Raw genomic sequence first — 25517 nt, 5'->3', positions numbered from 1 at the left:
TCCGACCAGTATTTTTCGCGTTCACTTGTCACAAACATACATCCATACATCCATACATCCAAACTTTCTCATTTATAATATTAGTAGGATAAAATATTCAATTAGTACTTTTAAATGTATATACACAATATACAAGTATACTAGTGATAAATCATGTTATCACTGCAGTAGCTATAATAAAGTTATATTTTTCACAGTATTGTTTACAACTATAAATTTCATAATTTATAGAATCAGCACCTCTAAATTTACCAGTTAAGGTGGTTTCACACACATCAGTTCCGGTATGTCATAGTTCAGACACATCGTAGTCAACAAATTTGTGTTTATATTTTAAGTGCTGTTTGTAATAATCATCAAGATAGGCGATGAAAAATTTATAGAATGTTGTGCTTTAATAAAAAATAAAATCTTGACTCTAACTTCACTGTAAACTAAGTACCAGAAGACTGACTGAAACCAACTGTCAGACAGTTTACTGAAGGCCTGTATTGCCAGAAGCGGCTGGTGTGTCTGACTGCTGAGCGATGATCGCTCCGCGTCAATCACTGCACACTGCTTTGAAAGACAAAATGTTTTGTTGTGTAAATCATTTTCGACTAAACTTAGCACACATTTGAACTGTGTAACATCAAGCCAGAAAAACTTGTGAAACTTTGTCTCATCAGAACAAAGGCGGTTTTCTATTATAATTTATAATATCCCTCTACAGGTCTTTTTAAAAACATGGAACGTACTTCTTCCCTTGGTTTGGACAAAATTCCTAAAATCTCTTCATCATGCTCTTCCTTAGTTTACAAACACTTCACTATTGCTTTTTACAGCTCATTTTGTACAAACAGAACTGAAGAAAACCACTTTCTGATCAAATAATCGCAAGGAACAGAGGCTTCTGGCAAAAAAGGCCTGAGCTATATACACTGAGCGATTATCAGTATCAGACGCTTCTGGCAAAACAGGCCTTGAGAAATTGCGGATGCAACTGAGGCTGAACTGTGACTGGACTAATGTGTGTAAATCTACCTTTACTTGTTGAAACAAAGGGGTCAAACCAACCAATCAACTAACCAATTATTACCTATGAGAGCATAACTAATATAAAGCGAGGAAATGATAGTATAAAACTTTGCTTAAATAAAACTATACAATGATTGGGCTTTGGGTTAACCAGAGTTGCTAGTGTGGTAGACGTCAGGTACTATCAATGGTTGAGCTGCCTCGAGTACTGTCTCACCAGCCAGGTGAAAGTTGTTGGGATGAATAGATATGTGGTAAGCTGCATTTCAAAGGGTTCATAGCAAACGTTTCAAGATACTGGGGGTAAAAATATAATAATTTGTAAATTAGGTTTAGTTTGGAACAAAACTTTGTGTAGTACTGGTCCAACTTATGCCATTCATACTTGGCCAAGCTATTTGTTTAATGTGTGAGAATCAGAATGTGCTTCACATTGTCTTGGTGTGTTGTTTCCATCTAAAGAATAAAATGTGACTGACAGCTATAGACAGTCATACATCAACTTAAGAAAATTTCAATATGTGCTTAAGCATTCTTGAGTCATGTGCAAGCAGACAGATTAATTATGGGACTTTTCTTTTCAGTGAATATCAGCCAACAAGTACTGTATTGTAAGAACTTAAATTGACAACCTTGATCAGTTGATTCTTCAGCCGGTTATTTCTGAATAATTTAAAACCATGGTAAATAATTCTTACCATAATAACCTTTACATAAACCTATACATACCTTAAAGGTTTAATACCTTTAAATACCACATCAAGGACAGCTTGATTCAGTTTTGAACACTGCAAAAACTACTTTCCTCAAGATCAAACAGCAACCTTCTGATTACGAGAAGAACAATATTTTTTTGAACTCGGATACCGAGCAATGATCAACATGTAAATATATCTGACCTAATCATCATGGCCATACACCATTCGATATAACCCATAGCCTAGGAAACTAAAGAACATTAATAATACTGCAAATGCAAATGTCTTGCTATTTTCTCTACGAAGGCCTTTGATGGATTCTTCCAGACTAGAACACTGCTTTGTAATGTCTTGCAGCTCGTTTTCAAGACTTTGTCTGAAAGAAAGGAGAACAAATTAATTAAGCTTTCCAAACAGACTTCCGAACCACATTTTTGCCTTGGTATATACGAATTGGTCTAATTATCAGGATAGTACTGCGGATAGTCGTAGACTCGTAAGGACCTTAATCCACACCAGGGAGTATCGCATCCACAGTGCATGCCTATAAATTATATTATATAGCCTGTTCATTATAGACAACTTCTGCAAACATGGTAGACCATAAACACAAAACAAAAAATTGAAAATGAAGAAAATCATTCTCGGTCACAGCAAAACTTTGAGTGTCCCATGCAATTGCAATATAACTGTGATCTCTGCAATGCAGAAGGTCTCTTATGTTCACTGTAAAATAGGGAACATCTTTCGTGTTTGGGAGACCATCATCTTCCTCTTCCGGGATCGTGAACGAGATTAAGGACATCTTTAGTAGTGGAGGAGACTTCATCATTCTCTCCCGTGATCATACAAAATCGTGATTTTCGATCGTGCAACTTTTAAAATAATTTTAACTTTTGCGAGACTAACATTTCTGCAAAAAATCAAACTACCCAACAGATTATCAGTTTAATTTATTTTTTTTAAGAAAAAAGAATCCACTGCCAGATTCCTGGAGTGAGGAGCGCACATACCTGCTCTAATGAGAGGCCATAAATGAAATTTGTCGGGATATGACCGAGGCAGAGATAACATGCGGACCTCGGTCCTACACGTGCAAGGAACTTATCACTTACTTATAAGGGTTGCAACAGACAATGGCTGGGTCAACCCTGTGACTAAATCCCATTAGTCGCACCTCACTAAATACACTAAAAGTGGAAATGTAATGAGTAATTTTGGAAGTATACATAATTGAAAAACAATTTGTGTTTGTCCTACGAATCAGATCATTTTCAATGCAGCTTGGTACAAATTAAATTGTTACCACTAAATAGTAGGGAACTAAATTTTCATCCTTTTTCATTTTATTATGATTAAAATCATCTATCTATCTATATTATTAATATGCTACATGAAACTTAATTAAACTAACAATAAGGCTTTTTTGGTTTAAGATTTAACCCCACATATTATATACCAAAATGTTAGTCTAGGTGTGTAGATTTGCATTACATTTTTTAAACAGTCCCTTTGCCTCTGCCGCAGTGGTTTTTTAAGTTCCCATGTTATCCTTATGAAGAACATATTTGTTTACATTATGATCAGCTGGATAATTTAATGGCTGATATTATTTTGGTTGCAATAATTTAAGGAAACGTGTGCTACAAACATTTACTGACTTGGTTGAAATGAAATATTTAACTTACTATTTTAATTTGGGTTAGCGTAAATATTACAATGGAAAAAAGCGAGAAAGCTTGGACAATTTGATATACTAAATACCCCTGCCGCAGAAAACCTACAGACTAAAAAGTGTTTTTTGACCAAACGTCAATAACTTAGTACAGGATGAAATAAATAAATTTGCCATATATTAACATATATATCCATAAACAAGTAAACTACAACAGTTTTCATTTTCCCCATAAGAATAATATGGGTTTATTAAATTTACACTTTTTTGAATTTTCTCTGTAACCATTAGGCATACAACAATGCTTCACTGTACTAAATTATTAATTTTTTTAAGGTCTAAAAATTGTTGGGAAATAAATTCCAAAATTTAATGTTTTTAGGGTAAAAAATAGAAAAACCCCATTTTTACTAAATAAAACCCTCCATAAACCCCCGTTCCCATTAACACTGTGCTGCATTTCTTGAGCAATCATTGTTGTTGTGTTTTTCTAAAAGTATATTTTTGTAGTAGGTAGTATATTGTTGGAAATATCAAGATTGCTGAAACGCTAATACGTGCTGTTATACTAAACAATAAACTCGGTTAGAAACAATTCAATTCAAATAGTTTATTGCCATTAAGTATACATGTCATACAATAGGCCAGGTCAATGGAGATAATATACAATTCAAAGTACAATGTACAGAGTCAAGTGTAAATAGATGAACATGCTATACTAATAAACTAATAATACTGGGTTTTTGTACAAAAGTATTTGAGATGTATTGATAATGATGGTAATAATACTGTTTATAGTTAAGCGAACAAGTTGGGTAAGTGCCTATAATAAAATAAAATAATTAAGGCTAAAATTGGCAGTGAGAGACAACTTAAAACTAAATAACAATAAATTTTTAAATAAAGTTGACAGAAATAACATTATTATGAAAGACTATTATATCACAGTTCATGAAACCATTGTTACAGAATTAGAATTTTACAGAAAATCATCATGTTTGAAAGATAAAAATTCATCCATAGAGTAGATAACCTTTCTGTTCAAAAAAATCGGTCAATACATTTTTCAGTGACTTAATAGGCAAGTTGCGTACATTTTCAGGGAGGGCATTGAAAAGTTTGAGTTGTAAATATTTATAGCTGCGCTATACTACACACAAAATGCTGTGCTAACAACAAAAAATCCTCAATAATCATACTTTATTTTATAACTTATTCCTTCCATATCTTTACATTTGGCAATCTACCATTCATTCCCAATTATCGTATCTTATATCCTTCTCTGGCGATCTCCTGTAGCTCGTCAGCTGTTAGCGCCTCGGCAAACCTTTTAGGCAGAAACATGCTGAAGTGTCCGCCCTTTTCTGTGGTTGCTACTACCCTACCAGCAACCACCAGGTACCCCGCTTCGTCAGTTAGGGAGGATACCTCCACTCAAGCAGGTACGCCCCCTTCTCGAGAGTGTTCAATTTTGTGCTAAGAGACATGATGGTTACTGAAAAAAAACAAAAAAAAAAAAAAAAACGTAATAGACTAGTGGCAAACTAAAATATTTATGAATAGTTATAATGTAGGGTGATCACTTGTGTAGTTAAAATACAGGGAATATGACATTCCATGTACAAATATTGTGAAGTTATTGTTCAAAAACATAAAACAGCTACAAAACACTGCAGCTGTAATTAATACTTAATAACAAATAGCTCCAAGTTAACAACAACTGTCTTAAGAACTTATATTAACAAGTAAAAAAAAAAAAAAAAAACAAACGCCAAATACCAAGAAATGTACAAAAGTTATGCGACGTAACAGAAAACACAACATGCAATAAGACGAGTAGATGTTGCGATATGTATTATTGCTAACATAAGTGCCAATGCAACGTAACAGAAAAAAATAAATGTGCAATATGACGAATAGATGCTGATTTGAATTATAGCTAAAATAAGCATTGATGGTAGTATAACAATACAAATGCAGTAAATACATACTATAGCATGAATACCAAACACTTATGTGTATTCAGCGATATAAGTGCCAATGCGATACTACAGAAAAAAGAAATATGCAATATGACGAATAGATGCTGATATGCATTATAGCTAACATAAGCACTGATGGTAGTATAACAATACAAACACAGTAAATACACACACCATAGCATGAATATCCAACACTTAAGTCTATTCAGCAACATACAATCAAATGTAAACACAATTCATCTAACAGTAACATCTGCCTAAAATGCAACAGCGAATTACTAACTGTATTTTACAGTGTTATCTGGTAAACTAGTACAACTATTGCAAATACCAAGAGTAGCAAAGTGTGAGCAAGGCCCAGGTACTCACCTGTTTGGTTGCGCAGACGGAGCTGTACTGACACTGACTAGTGAGGGGCTTATAAATCAACTGAAAGGTCAACTTTCCACTTTCGACCATGGCCATTAAAAGCGGCCCTCTAAAACTGCAAAGGCACATTCGAGCTCCAGCAGCAAGACATCACAGCTAGACTACGAGCTTACTTGATGACTCGACTGCATCTTGAATTGTAAGTTTCTTTTCTGTCTTATTGCCAGTTAAACCTAACTTTTTTAACTTTTCACATTGAAGTTGTACTTTGCAAACTTTGCAAAAAGATATTTAATGTTACAAGGTGCCCTACACTCTTTTGAAAATAACTACTTATGTCACTAGTACTTACGAAACAAATCTGTCAAAGGGTTGACGTCACTGTATTACGTGTAACTGTAGAACTTGACCTAATTCTAGTAGCTTCTTAAAGAGTTTCACCACTATAGGTCAGCCGCTTAGAAAGCGACCTCTTTGTAGCATTGGTGCGAGAGAGAAATACTGAGCTGTGGGAGTGAGACAGACTATGGCTCTACCCCCACTTGGCTGTCGCCCGCGCCCCTCCCTTTGGCAGTTTTCACACTGCACGACACGACAACGGCATGTCACCGACACGGCACCGCCCCAGTGTCGTGGGAGTTGGAATCCTGTGTTATCAAATGGAACAGCTTACACACACACCGACACGGCAGTGCCATGTTGGTGCCGTGTGAAAACGGCCATTGGCGGAGAGGGAGAACATACCCTCCCTTGCTGTTACCTCCCCTACATGCGCTAAAAATCCTCGCGCAGGTGAACGCTATCTATCCGGCCGACCTATAGGAACACAATCACTACTTACTAAGAATGCAAATAACTAAATACAAACCATGCAAAACATATTTAGTTTAACACAACAACACCATTGGTGACTCACGGAGCTGGGCTCCGTGCTACTGGAAAGATGGACGTGAAGTACTGTTACCGTACTCATAAAGATGCTGGCTGGCGATATCACATATTTTTATATAAAAAACAAAAGCACCCAGAGGAAAACTCCGTGGTCCCACCAATGGAGGGGTAAGCGAAAAATAAAAAAACATATTGACTTAAAGACCAGAGATATTTTGGTTAACTTAGGCCTCCTCAATTCAAAGACTTGAACATTGTTTTGATAATTATCTATTTGGTAACATGATAATTAAAAAACTATGTTAAAAGTTAGCTTACCTCTCCTCTGTTGAAATGTAAGATGATTTCAACTTCTTTTCAATTACATCCACCCTGCGATAGTACAGACTCACTGTGTCCTGAAGTTCTTGCATCTGTAATCAAACAATACACCTATTATAGGCCTAAGATAAATATATAGAAATTTTGATAGGGCCTAATTACTATAGATATAATGAAAATTTCAATTTGTTGGCAAATTTTTTGAACCGTTTAGGCCTAGTTCAGATCAGCACACCACATTTTGTTTTTAAAGTAGGACGTTTCTACGCATTCTATGAAACGTTCCTATTTTCTTTCAAATAATTTCTAGCTCTTGTGAAGAATATCTTACCTCTTTTATGATTGTGGATTTGGAAGAACATGAAGTATCCATCGTATAAATCACAGCAATTCTTACTTCTTAGTGCCTAAAACGTCTGATATCAATCCCGTGAGCTTGTTTGCTTGTTTATTACCCTAACCTAAAGGCAGTTTCTAGGTTAGCTGAGTTCGTTCATAATGTGGAATTGCGGCACGGCGTTTAAGTAGCTTAATTCATTAACGTATCAATCAGCCAATTTCAATAAGCCCTTTCGGTTATTAACATTATTATTCAATAACAAACGTTTTCGGTTTTCAATCTTTGATTTTAAAGTTTAGTTTTGGAGGTTAGGTAAGACAGCAAAGCAAAGTAGGTTGGGTGGTAATTACTTATTTTTTTCTTTTTTCCTTCTAGTTTGCTTGCAGTCTTCGGTAGTAGATTTCCCATCCTTGGAACAGCTGAAGCCAATTTTATTGTTAGTTCTGTCCGGTTTTCTGTAGGTGTCGTGTTTTGTTTACAATTTGTTTCTATTATTTTAGGGATAGTTTCTCATTATTTGTCTCTCACTGTTTGGTTACATAGCTAGTGGACGAGTTATTGTTTATGATTAGATAGTTTAATTTGGTTGCTCAAGGTAATTCTTGTAGCAGGTGCGGCTCAGTGTCTTACATTGTTCTCGAATACGGCTGAATTCATAATAAGTAGAAGGATGGAGAGTAGCTTTGTAGCTTAAATGAATTTTCTTTTTTTCAATGGTAAGATTAATTAGTTCTTTAGTGAACCGTCTTGAAAAAGGGGGTTTCCGAATACGTTTGAGTGGACTACACTTCACACATATATCTCACACATATTGGTGTATTGTTATACAAATTTAGTTAACAATAAAATTCTTACTTTTATCTTGAAGGTATTTGTTAACACGGCCACCTTTAACTCCAGGCCACGGCCTTCAAAGTGGCAACATCCACGGCCGCTTTTAACTCCAGGCCGCGGCCATCGAACTGGCAACGTCGCAAGTGGTGTTGTAGCAGCTGATTTTTTTGGAAGCAACTAATGGTATTTATGTATTTACGAAAGATTGATTACTGGACTATGACAATATTGACTCCGCTTAAAAATGTACAGATATAGATTTTAATTCATATTGTTTCAATTTTCAATTCTGTATGTTTTATTTTAAATATTTTAATAAATTTATGTTCATAAATTAAAAATTAAATCAATAAAGTGCGAATTAATGAGCTGATGTCACCTGTCTGCCATGTTATCTTATGGGACGTCTGTCACTGAACAACACCACTTGCGATGTTGCCAATTCTACCAGGCCGCAGCCTGTAGTTAAAGGCGGCCGTGCAACATCGCAAGTAGAGTTGTAACAGCTGTTTTGTTTGGAGGCGGCTAATGGTAATTTGTGTATTTTTTAAGAATAAAAAAGCTTGTTTACTGGGCTATGACAAATTGACTCTAATTTAATGTACACAAATAGATTTTCAATTTAAACATTGTTTTGGTTTTCAATTCTAAATATTTTATTTTCAATATTTTATTACATTTGTGTTCATAAATTTAAATTTAAATGAATAGTACGCGAATTAATGAGCTGGTGTCACCTGTCTGCTATGTAATCTTATGGGACGGCTAGTGCTTGACGACTCCACTTGCAACGTTGCCAATTCTACCAGGCCACGGCCTGTAGTTAAAGGTGGCCGTGTTTGTTAAGTAGTGCATTCCTCCACGGCTACCTTCAACTCCAGGCCGCGGCCTGGTAGAATTGGCAACGTTGCAAGTATTAGTGTTGTCTAGCGCCAGACGTCCCATAAGATAACATGGCAGACAGGTGACATCAGCTCGGATAGTATCCGTGCATCAACTCATTATTTGCGTATTATCATTGGTATTATTCATTTAAATTTATTAACATAATTTTTTTTAAAGATTGAAAATGAAATATATAGTATTGAAAACCAAAACAATATTTTAATTGAAAATCTATTTTTGCACAATTAAAGCGGAGTCAAAGTTGGCCGTATGGTTCCTCCCACCTGAATTTTAATTTAGGATGGTGGATTATATGGAATGAAATATAGTTCGGGATTGAAAATGCCTCTATTATACAAGCTCTCAACATTCTACAGTTTTTTGTGTAACTATAGTGTGCGAAATGGCACTTGCATTACACATTACTGTTTATTTTTCCTACAGTATTGAAAGCCCATAGTACATTATTTGTACCATCTCAGATTTTTCTTATACCTTTCACATACTTACTACCCTGTGCTAAATTTCGTGCGGATCGCTTGTCGTTCAGGAGGAGTAGCTTATTTGGAAAACAAAAGCAGGAGTGTAGTATAAGAGCTTCGCTCAATTAATGTTTCATGATTATCCTGAAAATATATTCACGATTTTAATTGAATGTTGGTAGCACTAGCACATAGTTGAGGCGTCTGCCCTGAAGCATTGTTATCTGAGGCCACAAACTTCGCCACTGATCACCCTATTAACAGCTGCTATTTGCTTTATCACCTTAGTTGATCAGAGAATTCTCTTTATTGACCAATCTTCAACGTGTTATGCCTCTATTTTATGGCGTTATTTTAGACCAAGTAGGCTCTAACGTTGGATTCCTTTAAGATTATGGTGACTTTAACTTTACAAACCTTTTAGTGTTAAGTTGGATGGATTTAATAATATAATCTTTTAGAGATAAATTAGAAGATATACACTATGAGGTTAACATTATCATGTTTTTTCTCTCACGTAACTCCCAAAACCAGCAGATTTGACTTGTACATTTTTATATAATATTTCTTAACAATATAAATCTTTAAAATTTGGACCGTTTTTGTAACATAGGTATAATTTCATAATTAATTATTACCTTACTTTTAACTAACACGGTCAGGGTTGTTACAAATTAGCTAAATCATATATTTACTACCCGTTATATTATAATATAAAATATTGAATATAATTTGTGAGGTTTCAGTTTCGAGACGTTTTGTTGTCTTGGTCTCTCTCCTTTTTAGGTTTACGCATATCCAACAATTTCATACAGTTTACACGATCGTCGAACAACGCAAACGAAAAGTCTTCTGGAGTTACAATTATAACATAATGGTCCACATATTGTGGTTACCATGAATTCGTGGTGGGTAAATAGTTCGTATGTCCTTCAATTTTTGTTTTGTTTAAGTAAGATTTCATCTTTCATTTTTTTATTTCAATTGCGGAAACTCACACTTTATAGTAGTCAATAATCACGATAACAATCAAGACGTAATAAAACCTGAAAGAATAAATTCTATTAAGAAAACTAGGGATAATTATTTGGGTCATATATTTAGTGAAGCGGTTCAGAGGTCCATGTTAGGGTATTTGCAAGAGTGCAACCATACAGACTAACCAACACCAGGGAGTATGTTTTATCTATGGTACAACGCAGGTGGACGTGAACACACACCCAGATGAAAAGCGTATCAGAAAGCTACGGTTGAATGATAGACCTGCCTTTACTGATGTTGTACGCTTCTATAGTCAAAGAGTTGGCTACTTGTCGATCACGTGTTTCAATATGGCGTACAGGAATAAACATGCGATGTTCTTGTTGAGTCTGTTAGGATAGATTGACTATTCAAATGTGATAGACAGATTGTAACAATAGCGGCAACTTTTGCGAAATCAGCATGCACTAGTGGAACCCCGTCGAAATCGACGGTTAATCTTGAGGTTTTATGTAAATTCAGCTAACTGCGTTGGATAGAGTGAAGTCATTAAAATCTTAGTTATATGAAGGGAGGATAAGCAATAATAAGTATGACGATTGTGTTCCCTAAAAAACGTGATTGATGAATTCGTTTAACACAATATTTCCTACCTTTCTTTTTATCGGCTTTAGGTTGCCCAAAAGATTTTTTAGGAGTCTTATAATTGTTTGTTCATGAGTTTGTTTCATACCAAAGCCACTTTCACTATATGGGAGAATGAGTTCATATAATTAGTCTATCATGTTACGGAAAGAGTCAATATTTATTACTCTTATTATTGAGTAAATATTCATCTTTTTACTTTCTCCCCCTATACCATAGTATATGGAGAAAGTATTGTTTTCGTCAAAATTTTCGAGTTTGAGTTTTGAGTGGATATATTCGTTTTGGGTCCCCCTGTACCCAAAAAAGTGGTTTTCGAAGTGATGTCTGTGTGTGTGTGTGTGTGTGTGTCTGTGTGTCTGTGTGTCTGGATGTGTACAGAGCTAGAGACTACACCTGTGGTCCGATTTCGATGAAATTTGGTATGTAGGTTCTAATCCATGGTATCTCCAGGCGTTTTTTTTTTCATTTTTTTGAAATTTTGATTTATAATGGGGATTTTCCCATAAAAACCCATAAAAACCCGGAAAAATCTTATTTTCTCAAAAATGGCCCGAACGATTTTGATAAAAATTTAGTATGTTGTAGCCCTTTAAATTCTGAACAAAATGGTACAAATCCCATTTCTGTAAAAATTACGGTTCAAAAGTTATGGTAAATTATGTTATTTTCCCATAAAAATCCCATAAAATAACGAAAAATAGGATTTTAGACAAAAAATCCGTTTTTATTTAACATAGTATGTTATGATCCTTACAATTTTGATAGTTTTTCTCATTTCTTAGAAATTTTTATTTTTAATGGGTATTTTCCCATAAAACCCCATAAAATGACGGAAAAAAAGATTTTCCCAAAAATGGCCTGAACGATTTCGATAAAAATTTAGTATGTTATAGTTCTTTATATTCTGAACAAAATGGTACAAATCCCATCTCTGTAAAAATTACGGTTCAAAAGTTATTGTAAATTATGTTATTTCCCCATAAAAACTCCATAAAATAACTGAAAATCATATTTTCCCAATATTGGCTCGAACGATTTTGATAAAAATTTAGTATGTTATAGTCCTTTAAATTCTGAAGAAAATCTTACAAATCCCATTTCCGTATATTTACTCTCACCGCTTACACATGATAAAGGTTGTTGACAAACTTATGGGAGAAAGTATGTGTCAGAATGCTGATACCGTTTATTTTTATTTTTAATATCTGATTCTCCAGAAAGCAGTAACATTCTTACTTCGATCTCAGCAATTTTAAATCCTTCTCTTGCCACATCGACCCATGTATTTAATCATCCTGTTCTTACTTGATAATTCATTAACTTATGGGGTAGTTTTGTCTTGGCCATATAGATCACATAAAGCTGTGCATGTATTTCGTGGATTGGAATGAACCATAATTGTAGGACATTTGATCACAAATCTTGAACATTTGCGGAACCAAATCCATAACCTAGTCCAGTATTGGTAACAAATTATGCAAATACGATGAGATGTGATGACACTGTTGTGTTTCCGAATGTTTTGTATGTAGTGAGGTTTAGATGCGTTGTTCAACCTAGCTACATGTGTACATCAAAGTAAAAACTGTGTACACATTTTTTTTAAATACCTGAATTGACATTAGTTCACCTACTTTACCAAAACCATAGACTCCGTAGTTAGTCTATTCCAAAACTTGAACACAGCTCTCATCCTCAACGTAATCATCTATGACACAATTTTCAACCCGATTATCAAAAACTTTTATACCAATAAATGAATCTCAGGTGTTCTTTCTTGAATTTAAAAATAAATAGTGATTGAAAGTAGGAAAAAAAGGCAAGTGCCAACCTTACAATATATATAAGCTATCCCGATAAGGAATAGTTATATGTTCCTTTGAAATTGATAAGTCACACTTATTTCATAATTTAAAATTTTCTAAGAGCAATAAAGCATAGATTTTTGAACCAAACATTTCAAATGTATCATATATTCATCATTTTGTTGAAACTATAAAAAACTTGCCATACAGTGGAGAATCCATTTAAAATCATAAATAATAATGTAAACATTTAATTTTGACAGTTTCAGTAGACCTTTGAATACAATTTTAATATTAACAGCTGGTTCATTAAAAGTAGTGTAAATTATCCATATGGTCGAAATGTAAACAAAATTGCAGAGTGAACTTTAAAGGCCTCTGGGGCAGAGCCCCAAGGAAATTTACATAGTTTCTCTTTTGAGGGCTCACCTACAGACCAATACCTTTCTTTAGACACCCCTACCAAGTTTCTACGCCCAGCCGTTCTCTCAAGTTAGCTGTGACAAAAACCTCGTTTTCCTCCATAAGAATAACATGGGATGGGAATTTAAAGGCCACTGGGGCAGAGCCCCGAGGGAATTCTCCATGTTTCTCTTTTGATGGCTCATCTACCGACCAGGACCTTTCTTTAGACACCTCTACCTAGTTTCTACGCACAGCCGTTCTCTCAAAATAGCTGTCACAAAGAAAAATAGTTTCAAATTAATATATAGATTACTAGCTGACCCGGCGAACTTCGTATCGCCTAAGTTATAGGTTTCCCCTAAGACAGACCGATGGAAAGAAAGTACCGTTACGTTTAATTTCCAAGATGATCTCGTTCGCATCGCTCAATCACGTCCTGGTTGAAGTTCGTTCGCTACGCTCACTCACCTTTGGGTTGGAGCTCGTTCGCTACGCTCACTCACCTTTAGGTTGGAGCTCGTTCGCTGCGCTCACTTGCCTTCAGGTTAGCTCGTTCGCTACTTCGCATCGCTCAATCACGTCCTGGTTGAAGTTCGTTCGCTACGCTCACTCACCTTTGGGTTGGAGCTCGTTCACTACGCTCACTCACCTTTAGGTTGGAGCTCGTTCGCTGCGCTCACTTGCCTTCAGGTTAGCTCGTTCGCTACTTCGCATCGCTCAATCACGTCCTGGTTAAAGTTCGTTCGCTACGCTCACTCACCTTTGGGTTGGAGCTCGTTCGCTACGCTCACTCACCTTTAGGTTGGAGCTCGTTCGCTGCGCTCACTTGCCTTCAGGTTAGCTCGTTCGCTACGCTAACTCGCCTCCAGGTTGAAGTTCGTTCGCTACGCTCACTCACCTTTTGGTTGCAAATTAGCTGTTGTCATAAATGTAAAAGAAATAATAGTGCTGCACCCTGTTGGTAATCCTTGTAACTTTAATGCTATTGAACATCATAGAACAGAACCAACTTGTTTAATTGAAACAGCTGTTAAGATTCATTAATTCCATTTCTCATAAGGTTAACATGGGAAACTCCAGAGCCACTGGGGCGGAGCCCTTTTAAGAATTTCGAAACGGGAAATAGTTTACGTCCGATTCGCATACCTACAGAATTTACACACCAAATTTCATAACGATCGGTGAAGTCGTTCCGGAGGAGTTTGCAGACAAACACTGTGACACGAGAATTTTATATATTAGATTATTACGATACTATGTTTTATAGGGCATTTGTTACAAATATAACCACAAGTTACAAAAAGAGAATGAAAATGCCATATTTCTCAGTAGTAAATCTGTGGAAGAGAAAATACTTGTTGCGACTTGTTTTATTGCAGCCTGCGAAGGACGTTTATGTGTCTATTTGTCTTTATCTGCCATTTCATATTACTTTATCTGACACACTTTCACACATTTTCCCCAACGCTTTTGGTAACTATGCCGTTCTATTGTCAAATAGGCGGGTTGTAAAAAACCTTAAAATATGCTATTACCATCCTTCCCTTCCTTGTGTTTAATTATAAAAGAATAGGCCTAGCCATTACAAATAACGTACGCAGTGGTGGTTGAACGTTTTGATATCAGACGACAAAACTGTACCTTATCTTAAGGTGTTTTAACAATGTTTATTACTTATAACAAATTAATATTTGGTTTTAGCCTAGTAAACATAGCAAGAGTTTGTAAAAAGCTCACTAAAATATACGTCAATATTGGTCTCACAGAAATATACAATGACATATTATGCCAACCTTTACATTCCGTGATTTTAAACGCTCTGGCATTTTATACTTTTTCCAAGAGCACAGATAAACCATGGCCCTGTTACTAGTACCATGATATAATGTAATTTATCATAATTAATATTTATTGATAGCCAAGTTAAATGTGGATTCAGAATCGACCCCACATAGGGACAAACTAGCAACCTTCCGTTGACATATTTGTGGAAGCAGCTTAAAGAGTAAAGACACATTCAATGGCACTAAGCTATTGGAATCTACTGACGGGATGGAATGAGTTTTAGTCACAAAACACTGTATCTATTAAAATATTTATATTGCATTGTAGTGATCAACATATTCTTTCTTAATAAAGAACAAATGTCGAGGAAGAGTTTCACTAACAACCTTGTAGCCTTTCTGTTGCAATAGAGTAGTGACGCCCATGAATCCGTCCCTAGCCTTGGTGTGGTCCACGTGCAATATTTTGACGTCGACCTTGTCGAACGGGATGGTCTCTAGGATTTCTACCTCGCCACCTCCCACGTCTATGGCTAGCAAGTCCACCACCGGTCTGTTGAGAGCCAGCCAGAAGGTGTAGAATGGGTAGCACATGATGGTTGCTGGAGAGTAATTTCTTCGGTTCACGCCCACTCGTATGTAGGGTTGGCGGTGGAATTCGTAAGCGGACCTGTTCAAACTCATACACGCAGGGGCGATCCACGCATTTCTCCTGAACGTCTGCAAGTTGATAACATCAGGCTCTACCAAGAGTCCTGTCCAGCCCATGTGTCGCTCGAGGAAGAGAGTGTCAGAGAACAATTGCTTATCCCCGGAGCCGACTTCGATGAAATAACCCCCTTGCTTGTAGTCGGTCAGTACTCTGAGCTCCTCCACAAACTTGCTGGGGTACGGCAATTCGTGAGTGTTCACGTGACCTTTCTTGGCTGGAGGGATTAAAAGGGAAGACAACTCTCTGACGAGCTGCACGTCCTCTTGGTTGTGATTCGGCGACCTCCTCTCTCTAGGTGATCTTCCATCTTGAACGAATTCAACTTGCCATGAAGACATCAGCAAGACTTCAATAACCACTATCACTGATAATGTCAAAGCTACGATGATAAGTGTGTTCGAAGCTTTTGACCGATAGGTTCGTTCGATGAAGTTAGCACAAAGGGTTTTGATGAATTCAACCATCTTGGATTTTAGAATCATTTCAAAGTGATCTTATAGTTCGTATTTGAGTTTGTTAGTTTGTTGACTTTTACAAATGGATAAAAAGGTTATTGGGCTTCAATGTTAGTTTAGTTAGTATACATACAGCTGATTCGTTAATTATTAATTGACAATAGTATCGATCGTTGATTAAACTTTCGAATTCTATGTTCAGTTAACTACGGACTAAATACTTTCGATCATTGACTTTAGATGCATGTCTTATGTATGATTACAGTACATCACAATAATAAGGTAGCTTCGAGTTTTAATCCTTTTAAAAGTCTTTTAATTTTATTCTTCTTAAAGTTTGAATATTTTCTATCACATTTTCTGGTGTCTGTTGTACTATTTAATACCCCCAACGCAGCAACCCTGCAGACTAAATGAATTTCCATTTACCTGGCTGGAATTATACTAAATTATTCCCTTAAAATTGTCAGATTTTTTTCCTATTTAGCTATCATTAATCTATCTATATATTAATAGGCAAGCATGTTTCTTTAAAACCTTTTTTCTCAGCTTGTGTGCATCGTGGGGTAAATCTGCACATACCGTTAGAAAGCAATTTTCCTGTAGGTGTGCAGAATCCCTTTATAAATTTAAATAGGCTCAAAGATAAGCACAAAAAATTAGTTTAAAAATTTGAAAAAATTAACATGGATCTTATGCGTTGCCATGCTGGTGACGAAATAACAACGAAATATAAACAGAAAATCAAAACAAATGGAAGAAACTCCAATCACATGTTTTATTTACAGTGTGGGGTGAAAATAGAGAAGTGAGTACATTACATATTTTTGGTCGAGTTTCGACCACTGGACGACCTCTCGTTCATTTTAATGAGCACTTAGATTCTCTGCTACAGGGAAGATTATAATAAGGTGTTTGTTGTATTATTAAAATATTGATTGTGCTCTTTGTTTTGATGGTTTTGTTAGTATGAAGTAAACGAATTTGCCAAATTATATTACAATACGTCTATAGACAAGCAAGCTACAACAGTTTATTATTCTCCATAAGAATAACATGAGAATTTTAAATTTCCTTTTTTGATCTTTTCTGTAACCGTTAGGTATACTTCAATATACTATATTGTTTGTTTTTCTGAGTTCTACAAAATGGTTTGGAAATAAATTGCAAAATGTTATGTTATAAGGGTAAAAAATTGAATAAAACCAATGTTTACCCCATAAAACACCCCATAAACCCCCGTTCCCATAGTCCAATCATGCTGGTTCGCGAACTCGTTCGAATAGATGTGCGTTTACACGTTTATACCAAATTTCATCGAGTTATCGTGCTAACGGACACACCCATATATATTTATGTATATATATATATATACATATATAATATATATACATGAATTTGGACGAATGGTGTTTTTGGTCTCTGGGGACCTCAAAAATAAAAAGTGAATCCGTCCCGATTTTTGGTCTTACCATGAGGCCTACTTTTAGCTTATTCCCTATATGGGAAATTTGCTAAAATGGCTCGTATAACAAACAGTAAAGATATGATTTCATTTGGAAAAAAAAGTTAATGGTTTGATTTGTGACAAATAAAAATTACGCTTGACCATAAATAACGTAACGGGGTTTCTTATAACGTAACTATTTTGTGTGATAGAGGTTTTTACTTTGAGGATCTTAAAGGGAGCTCACCTCAAGGGAGTTACAAGCAGACATCCTTGTTTAAATATATTCAATTGAGATTGCGGACAAAGTAACTTTACATGTCTACATTCCTGTTAGAATTGCGTGAAATTAGTTCTCAGTCTCGGTAAGTCTAATTTGTTGTTCTTTAAAAGTTTCTCGGATTTCACGAGAAGAATACCCTGCTTTAGCCAGGATGAGGACAATTTATTTCGTCTGCAGTCTTTCAAGTAAGTCCTTTAAATAGTGAGGTATTAGATTTGCTTCATCCGTATTTGTATTTGAGTGTATTTCGTAATATAAGTTGCTATTTGTGCAAATACTACGAACACTCAAAAATGACTTAAATGTATAGTATATATATCACTTAAATTTACAGTTAAGTGTAAAGTCATATGAAGTGTGTAAATTAAGTATGGAAACAAATCCGTATTTTAAAAACTGAAATAGATAGAAATATTTTGTTTTTGGAATTGATTGATGACAAAGGTTCCGCAATTTTTAACATCAAACATATTTTTTAACCTCCCTAACAAGGTAGGGGGTGACTTTTTTTCAAATAGCAACCCCTATTGAGTGACCCTTCATTTTGAAGGGTTTGTCAGAAGAAACACAATGACGCAAAACTGAGGTAGATATCTCACCCCTGGCCAACCATTTGGAGGTTTGTGACCACCACTTTGTTTAGGATCCAGAGGTTTCAATTTATCTTAAATCATTATTTTTAGTGTCACAAGGTATATAAAATGAAGGGTCGCTTAATTCGGTCTCCTATGGCATTTCAAATTTTGAATTGGTGAAGTGAGTGCTTTTTCACATTTATAAATCAAATTTTTGAATGCTCGCCATTTTGGCTAGGAGTGGCATGCCACCTCAGGATGGCATCATATGTGTTTCTTTTGACAAACCCTTTCAAATGAGGGGTCATTTAATAAGGGTTTTCGTTTGAAAAAATATGTCACCCGCTACCTCCCACCATGTTAGGTGGGCTAAGGGGTGGGTCCAGACTCTGGACTCAAACTCCGCCAGGCTAGCGTCGTCTGTTCTTAACTGATTAGTTACCATAAATGTCTTGTATTCATGTTTGTTTCGTGTTTAAATGTCCATTAATTATTTTCGTGTTAACCAATATGACGCTCTTCGTATGAAGAAAGAAAACTGCCCTTGTTGATGATGGTGCCACACAGCTGCCGAAACTAGTTGTGTTTATACCAACATTGGATTGCCTAATAGCAGCTATTTGAACATTTTTTAATATTATTTGGCAATCCGGAGGCTAACATTTACAATAAAGTTTAGAGTAAACTTTCACATAATTATGTATACTGTACTTTAAAACTATTGACAACATGATGTAATTGTATCCTAAGAAAATAATTACTTTTACTCAAAATCGGAAAAGAAAATAATTAATTTTCCGATTTTGATAATATATTGAACAATTATGGCATATTAGCTCAGTGGTGTAGATATTACAAAAGTCGATACAGTTGTTCAGACAAGCTCCATTTGCATTGCACCCAAATACTACAGAAACCAGGTACTGCACGGGTGTACAATTCAGCCTTATTGTTAAACATTACATTTTATCCACGCAATACCCGGATTAGACTATACTAGCACTACTCCGGTGGCTAGTGTAAGTGTAAGGACCTCGGTCCCAAGTGATATTACACAGCGGTTGTGATGGGTTTCAAGTGTTTTGCCAATACTCTAACCTCTGCCACCACCATCTCAACCACTAATGGCCTTCCTTATTACTCTTCTTTCGCAAAATATCCACTCTCAGACGTATAAAGATAACGTAATGTTTTTTATGCTGTATCGTTCAACACCTCAGCTTCTTTATCAGGATTAATACCATAAGATTAAACGTAGTCCTAATAGATTATCATTTTTATGGACCAGGTAGAGGCAATTTTAGCTTAGTTCTGTATGGTTTTGCTTAGTGACAGTAGTTTCTAATTTGTTATCAGTTATTTAACCAATTTGAAACAAGCAAAACTACGTTTTCATAAGCCATTATCTTCTGGTTATCATGTCAAAGAACAAATTACACCCTATCAAATAAAACAAAAACACACTGAAACTTTTGGAAAACATTCAAATTGCAGTGCAGATAAACTTCTCAATGTGAATTTAATGCCAGTTTGGTTATGCATTTCATATTAGTGACGTTTGAAAGCACTATGGTGTTGACCTAATAATTGAGATTTGTTTTAGAGTACATTGGATTGTACTTTAGATTATTAGGGTATTGTACGAGTTGTGCTTTACTCCTCGTTTCTATTTCCACAGAACCAGTAATAGCGTACAAATATCAACATCATTTTTTAATGGGGACGCCACCTAGGTGTGTATTTTAACCCAAATATGAGTGAAGGATGAGTGTACAGTAGAACGTAGTGTGTCATCTTTTGTTGCTTTGTTACTATTTTAGACTAAAAGATCAGCTATTTCATTAGTCAGGACCATTTATTTAAATCCCAATGATCAAGGACAGCTGGGTCCAGTTCCGACCTATCAAGAAGCTACACACTTTTCCCAGGATCGAACCGGCGGTCTTTTAACAAATCAGCTACCCAGCTATAGCTAACTGGTGTACCCTTGCTTTCCAACGGGATGATGTAGGCCTAATATTCCGCCTAATCCAAACACTTGTTATGTAGATTGAATTTATAAACAAAAAGCCACAATTTTTTTACAAAAAGTATGATTTACATTGAATACCCTACTGTTTACCTTAAAATATACTAATAACATAATTTTAATAACTTACGGTTGTAGAATCCCTCTTTAATTCTATAATCAATGACATCAATAAACATACCACATATTTGTGTAAAATATTTTATTTAATTTGATTGGATCAGCTGCCTGAAATTGTGAAATAAAATAAGCATTTAGCAGTTCTCACTGTTTACATTGAAATGTAAACGGAGAGGTAAACATGGTGAAGTTTCTCATGCTTCCATGGATACCAACTATTAATATTTACTCTTGAAAATCTCACCTCAAATCTTTGGACATCCAAGGAGCGTAGCCCGGGAGGAACTCAGAGAAGTGAATAGTCCTATGACATTCCTAGATATGTGGACAATCTTTGTGCTTAATTTTGGCTGTATTGGTTTAGTATTTTAGTCGTGGCAGCCGTACAGACAGACACCACCTCAATTTTATAATAGTATAGATAGATATATAGATGTAAAAAATAATAGTGATCATTTCATTTTATGTTTAGGATGTAATGATTTTAAATTAGGGTTAAAACAAGAAACGGATAGTTAATTCTCGGTTTAACCAAGCCACAGAAAATGAACTGATAAATTCGAGGTGTTATGTCGATGTAAAAATGAAATTGGTTGGAACGTTAATCGTCAGGGCGATGTTGGGGCAAGAGGGACAAGGGTTAATGGTTTCGGGCCCAACATTATTAATGACTGGCCAGTTCTTGTGGTCCTTTGTCCACTTAACCACCTCAACTTAGGATACTGCCCTAATGGAAATATTCTGTACACATACGATAGAGCTGTTGTTCTACAATATACAACCGTACTGCTCATACCAACCATTGAAGGTTGGAGACTCTATTCAAGTGTATAGCAATACAAATATTAACAGTGAACATAAGTATTTTACAAAATTACGTTTTTATAGATTGTTATGGATTCTGCATTTTAAAATTTGTTTGATGAAAATGCTAAAACGAATATTAGAAGTTGTAACACTAGTGTTATTCTGAGGAAATTATAACAATAGTCTTCAAAGGAAATTTTTATTATTCACATTGAAAGAATTATAATGTCCACCCAACAGTCAAAAAATTGTTAATCTAGTAAAATAAACGTTACCACCCTCCACACTAAAAAAATAATAAAAAAATAATAATTTGGAAAAGGTAGTACAATTGATTACATAATGTGTATTTATAAGTGTTCAAATTACAGGCTTGGACAGGTTTCAAAAGAATGGATTTGCATCGCAATATTGTATGCAAATTAATATTAATTTTCTGTCAATGATGTCCAGTTATGTGATGGACAATAATTGTGAACTGAGCTGATTGTTTATTGTAGCCTATAATTGTTTTCCTATCAACACGATGACAAGTTGTATAATTGAAATTGGCGATAAGTTCATTATTTCAGCACAGTAAACATTTTTGTACAATAATTTAAGACGACTGCCTTGTTTGTGTTGAACCATTTTTGAAAGATCTTAATTCCAATTAGATCTCTATAGAACAACTTATTATTAATTATTCAATCACATATTTTAATGAATTATAAATTATACGATATTGTGTGGATATTATAAGATATGTGGATATTGTTTTGATAAAAGAAATGTCAAAAGACAAAAAACGGCCAGCGTTCTTTTAGGATTATTAATTACATCTCAAAATCCAAATATCATCAGCTAAATATCAAATGTACTTGTGCAGTTTTCTCACTACTCGTGGAAATAGGTTATACAACCGGAGGAGTAGTAATGCATCTTTGGTTGTTGCCTTTCGGCACTTTATCACGCTCAATATCATCTTACATCACCTAACCGGTGATATTGATGGCGATATCACATATCACTGACACATATGCCGCGTCATCGAAGCTTCCAATAACATGCGGCTCAACAACCTCGAAATCAGAGAGCGTATTTGAGTTAGTATTTAAGTATAGTATTTTCAGTATCCAATAGTCAATGATAGGTTGGTATCCTGAAAATTGTAAATAGTAAGAGATGAGTATCGTATAGTGTACAAAGTTACTGAAATGTTATTGGTGTACGTCCAGGCTAGAGCGTGCGTTGCAAATTCATCTCACCGGTATTTCACAATCAGTTTACTACTCCCTGAAATATCTATCTCCATTTATAAACCTTATATAATCAACTATGTCTATAATCCAAAATAATTCCGAAATATGCAATACATCTTTGTATCCATTAAACACTCTGAATATAAAATATAACTCAAAATGTATTGTTTTTAATAAAATGTACACAATAGATAAATACAACTCTTCCAGTAGGAAATAATTAAATTTTGATTTATAGTTAGGCTTTAGCCAGCTAACTATAAACGTCTTGTATCGAGTTCGTCACATAGTGCCAAGATAGTCATTAGTGATAGTAATCGTGTTGTTGGACCTTTACTAGGCTAAGATGAAAGTAGATTTTAAATTCAAAGCACTGGTTATTCTGTGATCCATTGTTTACCCTTCAAGTACATAAAACATAGTTCATGTTGTATGATTTGAGTTGTGAATTGTGCTTTGACACAATTACTAAGGTAATAAAAACAATGTCGGTCAATTCGAGCCGGGAAGGATAAAAAATCTCTAACCAATAAATCTCTCCGACTCCTCAGTTAAAAAGTTCTTTACAAACCCACAAGCAATCACTAATTTATTTTTCAGTTCGATACTGCATCCACACTTTTCTAGTACGCTGAGCTTTAAAGTTTTCATAAAGTCTACTCTCTCTATGACTGTTACAGTTTTAGTTTGACTGCAGATGATTACCTTAGTGTGGTCGCTTGCAAAGTTTACTTGAATGCTTCCATTTGTCATGAACATCGCAGTCTCGTTTGGTCCCCTGGTCCAGTAGAAAACTTCACTATTCCAGTTTACATCGTTGGAATTACAGTCCTTTTCAGCATGGTGGGCGACACGAAGAGACTCACTCATGTAATTTTTACAATTTGTTAAAATTTTAAGTTTCTTCTTAAGGGATTCCGGCACGGCAGATTCTTTACAGACAAAAGAAGCCCCCGCTTTCTGCAGATATTGAACACACCTTTCTTCAGCTTTGTACAGCATTCGTGTTCCATCGTTAAAAATAATGCCAAAGTTGTGATTGTTTAGTTGATAAGCGAAACCGTACACGTTTGTAAAGTCCATCCAAGAGTTGACCCAAATTAGAGGGATTTTCAAAGATGACTCTGATAAAAACTCACCAAACTTTGACACAGACCAGTTTTCTACGTCACCTAAACATTTTAACAACTTATCAAAATTGCTGATGACAAAGTCTTTCAGAACTGGCTTCTGAGGCTCCCAAAGGTCCGTAACCTTTCGTTTGTTTGATTTCATCGATGTAATTTTATCTCCTTCGAAGTCGATTTCTGGGGCTTGAGCTCGAATGGAATCTGATGATACAAAATCCAACTTCTTCAAATGAAATACATCGGGCCTTCGCGTGGCATCTTTTTGGAGACAACAGTTTATGAAGAGTTTCGCAGAGAGAGGCGTAGTGGAAGAGCAGTTCCACTTGCACCTGAGTATGTTGTTGTATGTAGAGGTCGTATCTTTACCCTGGAACGGGGGAGTTCCTTCCATCATCGTATACAGGATACACCCGAGCGCCCAGACATCAACCTCGTAACTGTGGCCGGTACCGTTGATAACTTCAGGTGAAATATAATTAGGAGTTCCACACCGAGAAAACCGCTTTTGTCCTTGATATTCTATGACCACTGCGAGCCCAAAGTCACCTAATTTTATTTCTAAAGCACTATTGACGAACAGATTCCCTAGTTTGAGATCTCTATGGCATATGTGATGGTGGTGTAAGTACTCTACTGCAGAAAGTATCTGAATCATGAAGAACTTGGCTTCATTGGCACTCAACGTTTTCAGAGCGTGGAGAATGTTGACCATTGAATATCTAGAACAATACTCCAAAACTATTATGATATGGCTTTCACGTTCCATGTGAGAATAAAACTGAACTATGTTCTTGTGTCGCAGTCCTTGGTGGATTCGTATTTCGTCCCACACTTTGTGTCCTATGCCGTACCTCTGCAGCTTTTCTCTGCTTACGAATTTTCCGGCGAAATTTCTTTTGGTACTGACACACTCCAGTTTGTAAACTTGACTGAAACTCCCTTTGTCGATGTATTCTCCGACAGCGAAAGAGTTGCCATTCCCGTCAGATATAATTTTGGCCATGGATTATTGGAAAGTTGTCCAAACACTCAACTATCTACAATAGTTATTGCAAGTCTTTGTTTGTTTTCGTGTTTAAATTTTGTTAGAAAACATTGATTGTTTACAGGTTAAATCAGGTGGTTGTAATGTACTCATTTTTGTTTTGTTTTAATAGCTGGGCAGGTGCTGAGAGAAATTACAAGATTTTTAGTATCAACAGTGTTTGCAAAGTTCTCTTCCAAAAGGGTATTGAGTTTAATTCGAACCCTTTAGTTTCCTACTATCTAGATTCAATTGAGGAATTCTGATGTGATATTTATTTTAAATAGTTAAAAATGTAATACCGTGCTATGAACGCAGATTGAAAAAAATATACACGACAACTTGGCCTACTTGATTTAAGTTATAATGTAGAAAACATTACATATATTTCCATTCTAAATTGAATAATGAAGAAAACTATTAAGAATTTTAATCTTGCAAGGAAAAACCTAAACTTTTTCAATGGTCGAGTCGAGCTGTTTCATGACTTGAACTTTCTCATAATGAAGAGAAAGTACACGTTTGGCGTAAATATAAGAAAAATCAAACGTGATATTTATAGTGCTAATTCAGAAAC

General features: G+C 35.4%; 3 protein-coding genes across 3 annotated transcripts; all 3 read right to left on the bottom strand.

The window, feature by feature from the left end:
* LOC128994710 (uncharacterized) lies at positions 1-7599 on the bottom strand. The gene is made up of 3 exons (XM_054419442.1): positions 7285-7599; positions 6951-7045; positions 1-2091 (listed from the first exon to the last, which is right to left on the bottom strand). Exons 1-3 carry the CDS (start codon positions 7324-7326, stop codon positions 1917-1919), a joined length of 312 nt encoding a protein of 103 aa, XP_054275417.1. The 5' UTR covers positions 7327-7599; the 3' UTR covers positions 1-1916.
* A 7817-nt stretch (positions 7600-15416) lies between these two features.
* On the bottom strand, positions 15417-16381 carry LOC128995413 (protein Star-like). Its single transcript, XM_054420424.1, has one exon. It carries the CDS (start codon positions 16309-16311, stop codon positions 15430-15432), a length of 882 nt encoding a protein of 293 aa, XP_054276399.1. The 5' UTR covers positions 16312-16381; the 3' UTR covers positions 15417-15429.
* Positions 16382-22929: 6548 nt separating this feature from the next.
* On the bottom strand, positions 22930-24930 carry LOC128995111 (serine/threonine-protein kinase PLK2-like). The gene has a single exon (XM_054420015.1). The coding sequence runs from the start codon at positions 24917-24919 to the stop codon at positions 23309-23311; it is 1611 nt and encodes a 536-aa protein (XP_054275990.1). The 5' UTR covers positions 24920-24930; the 3' UTR covers positions 22930-23308.
* Positions 24931-25517: the final 587 nt, after the last annotated feature.

The sequence above is a fragment of the Macrosteles quadrilineatus genome, unplaced genomic scaffold, assembly GCF_028750875.1.
Source record: "Macrosteles quadrilineatus isolate MER2022 unplaced genomic scaffold, UCM_ALF_1.0 Scaffold_5__1_contigs__length_97177068, whole genome shotgun sequence".
Lineage (NCBI taxonomy): Eukaryota > Metazoa > Arthropoda > Insecta > Hemiptera > Cicadellidae > Macrosteles > Macrosteles quadrilineatus.
The sequence above is the reverse complement of the archived record's forward strand: the minus strand, read 5'-3'. Positions and strand labels throughout refer to the sequence as shown.

Coding starts and splice junctions, on each gene's coding strand:
- LOC128994710 (XM_054419442.1), bottom strand. CDS start 7,326: ATGGATACTTCATGTTCTTCCAAATCCACAATCATAAAAGAG. Junction 7,046..7,284: donor AATCCACAATCATAAAAGAG/GTAAGATATTCT, acceptor GTTTGATTACAG/ATGCAAGAACTTCAGGACAC. Junction 2,092..6,950: donor TACATTTCAACAGAGGAGAG/GTAAGCTAACTT, acceptor CCTTTCTTTCAG/ACAAAGTCTTGAAAACGAGC.
- LOC128995413 (XM_054420424.1), bottom strand. CDS start 16,311: ATGATTCTAAAATCCAAGATGGTTGAATTCATCAAAACCCTTTGTGCT.
- LOC128995111 (XM_054420015.1), bottom strand. CDS start 24,919: ATGGCCAAAATTATATCTGACGGGAATGGCAACTCTTTCGCTGTCGGA.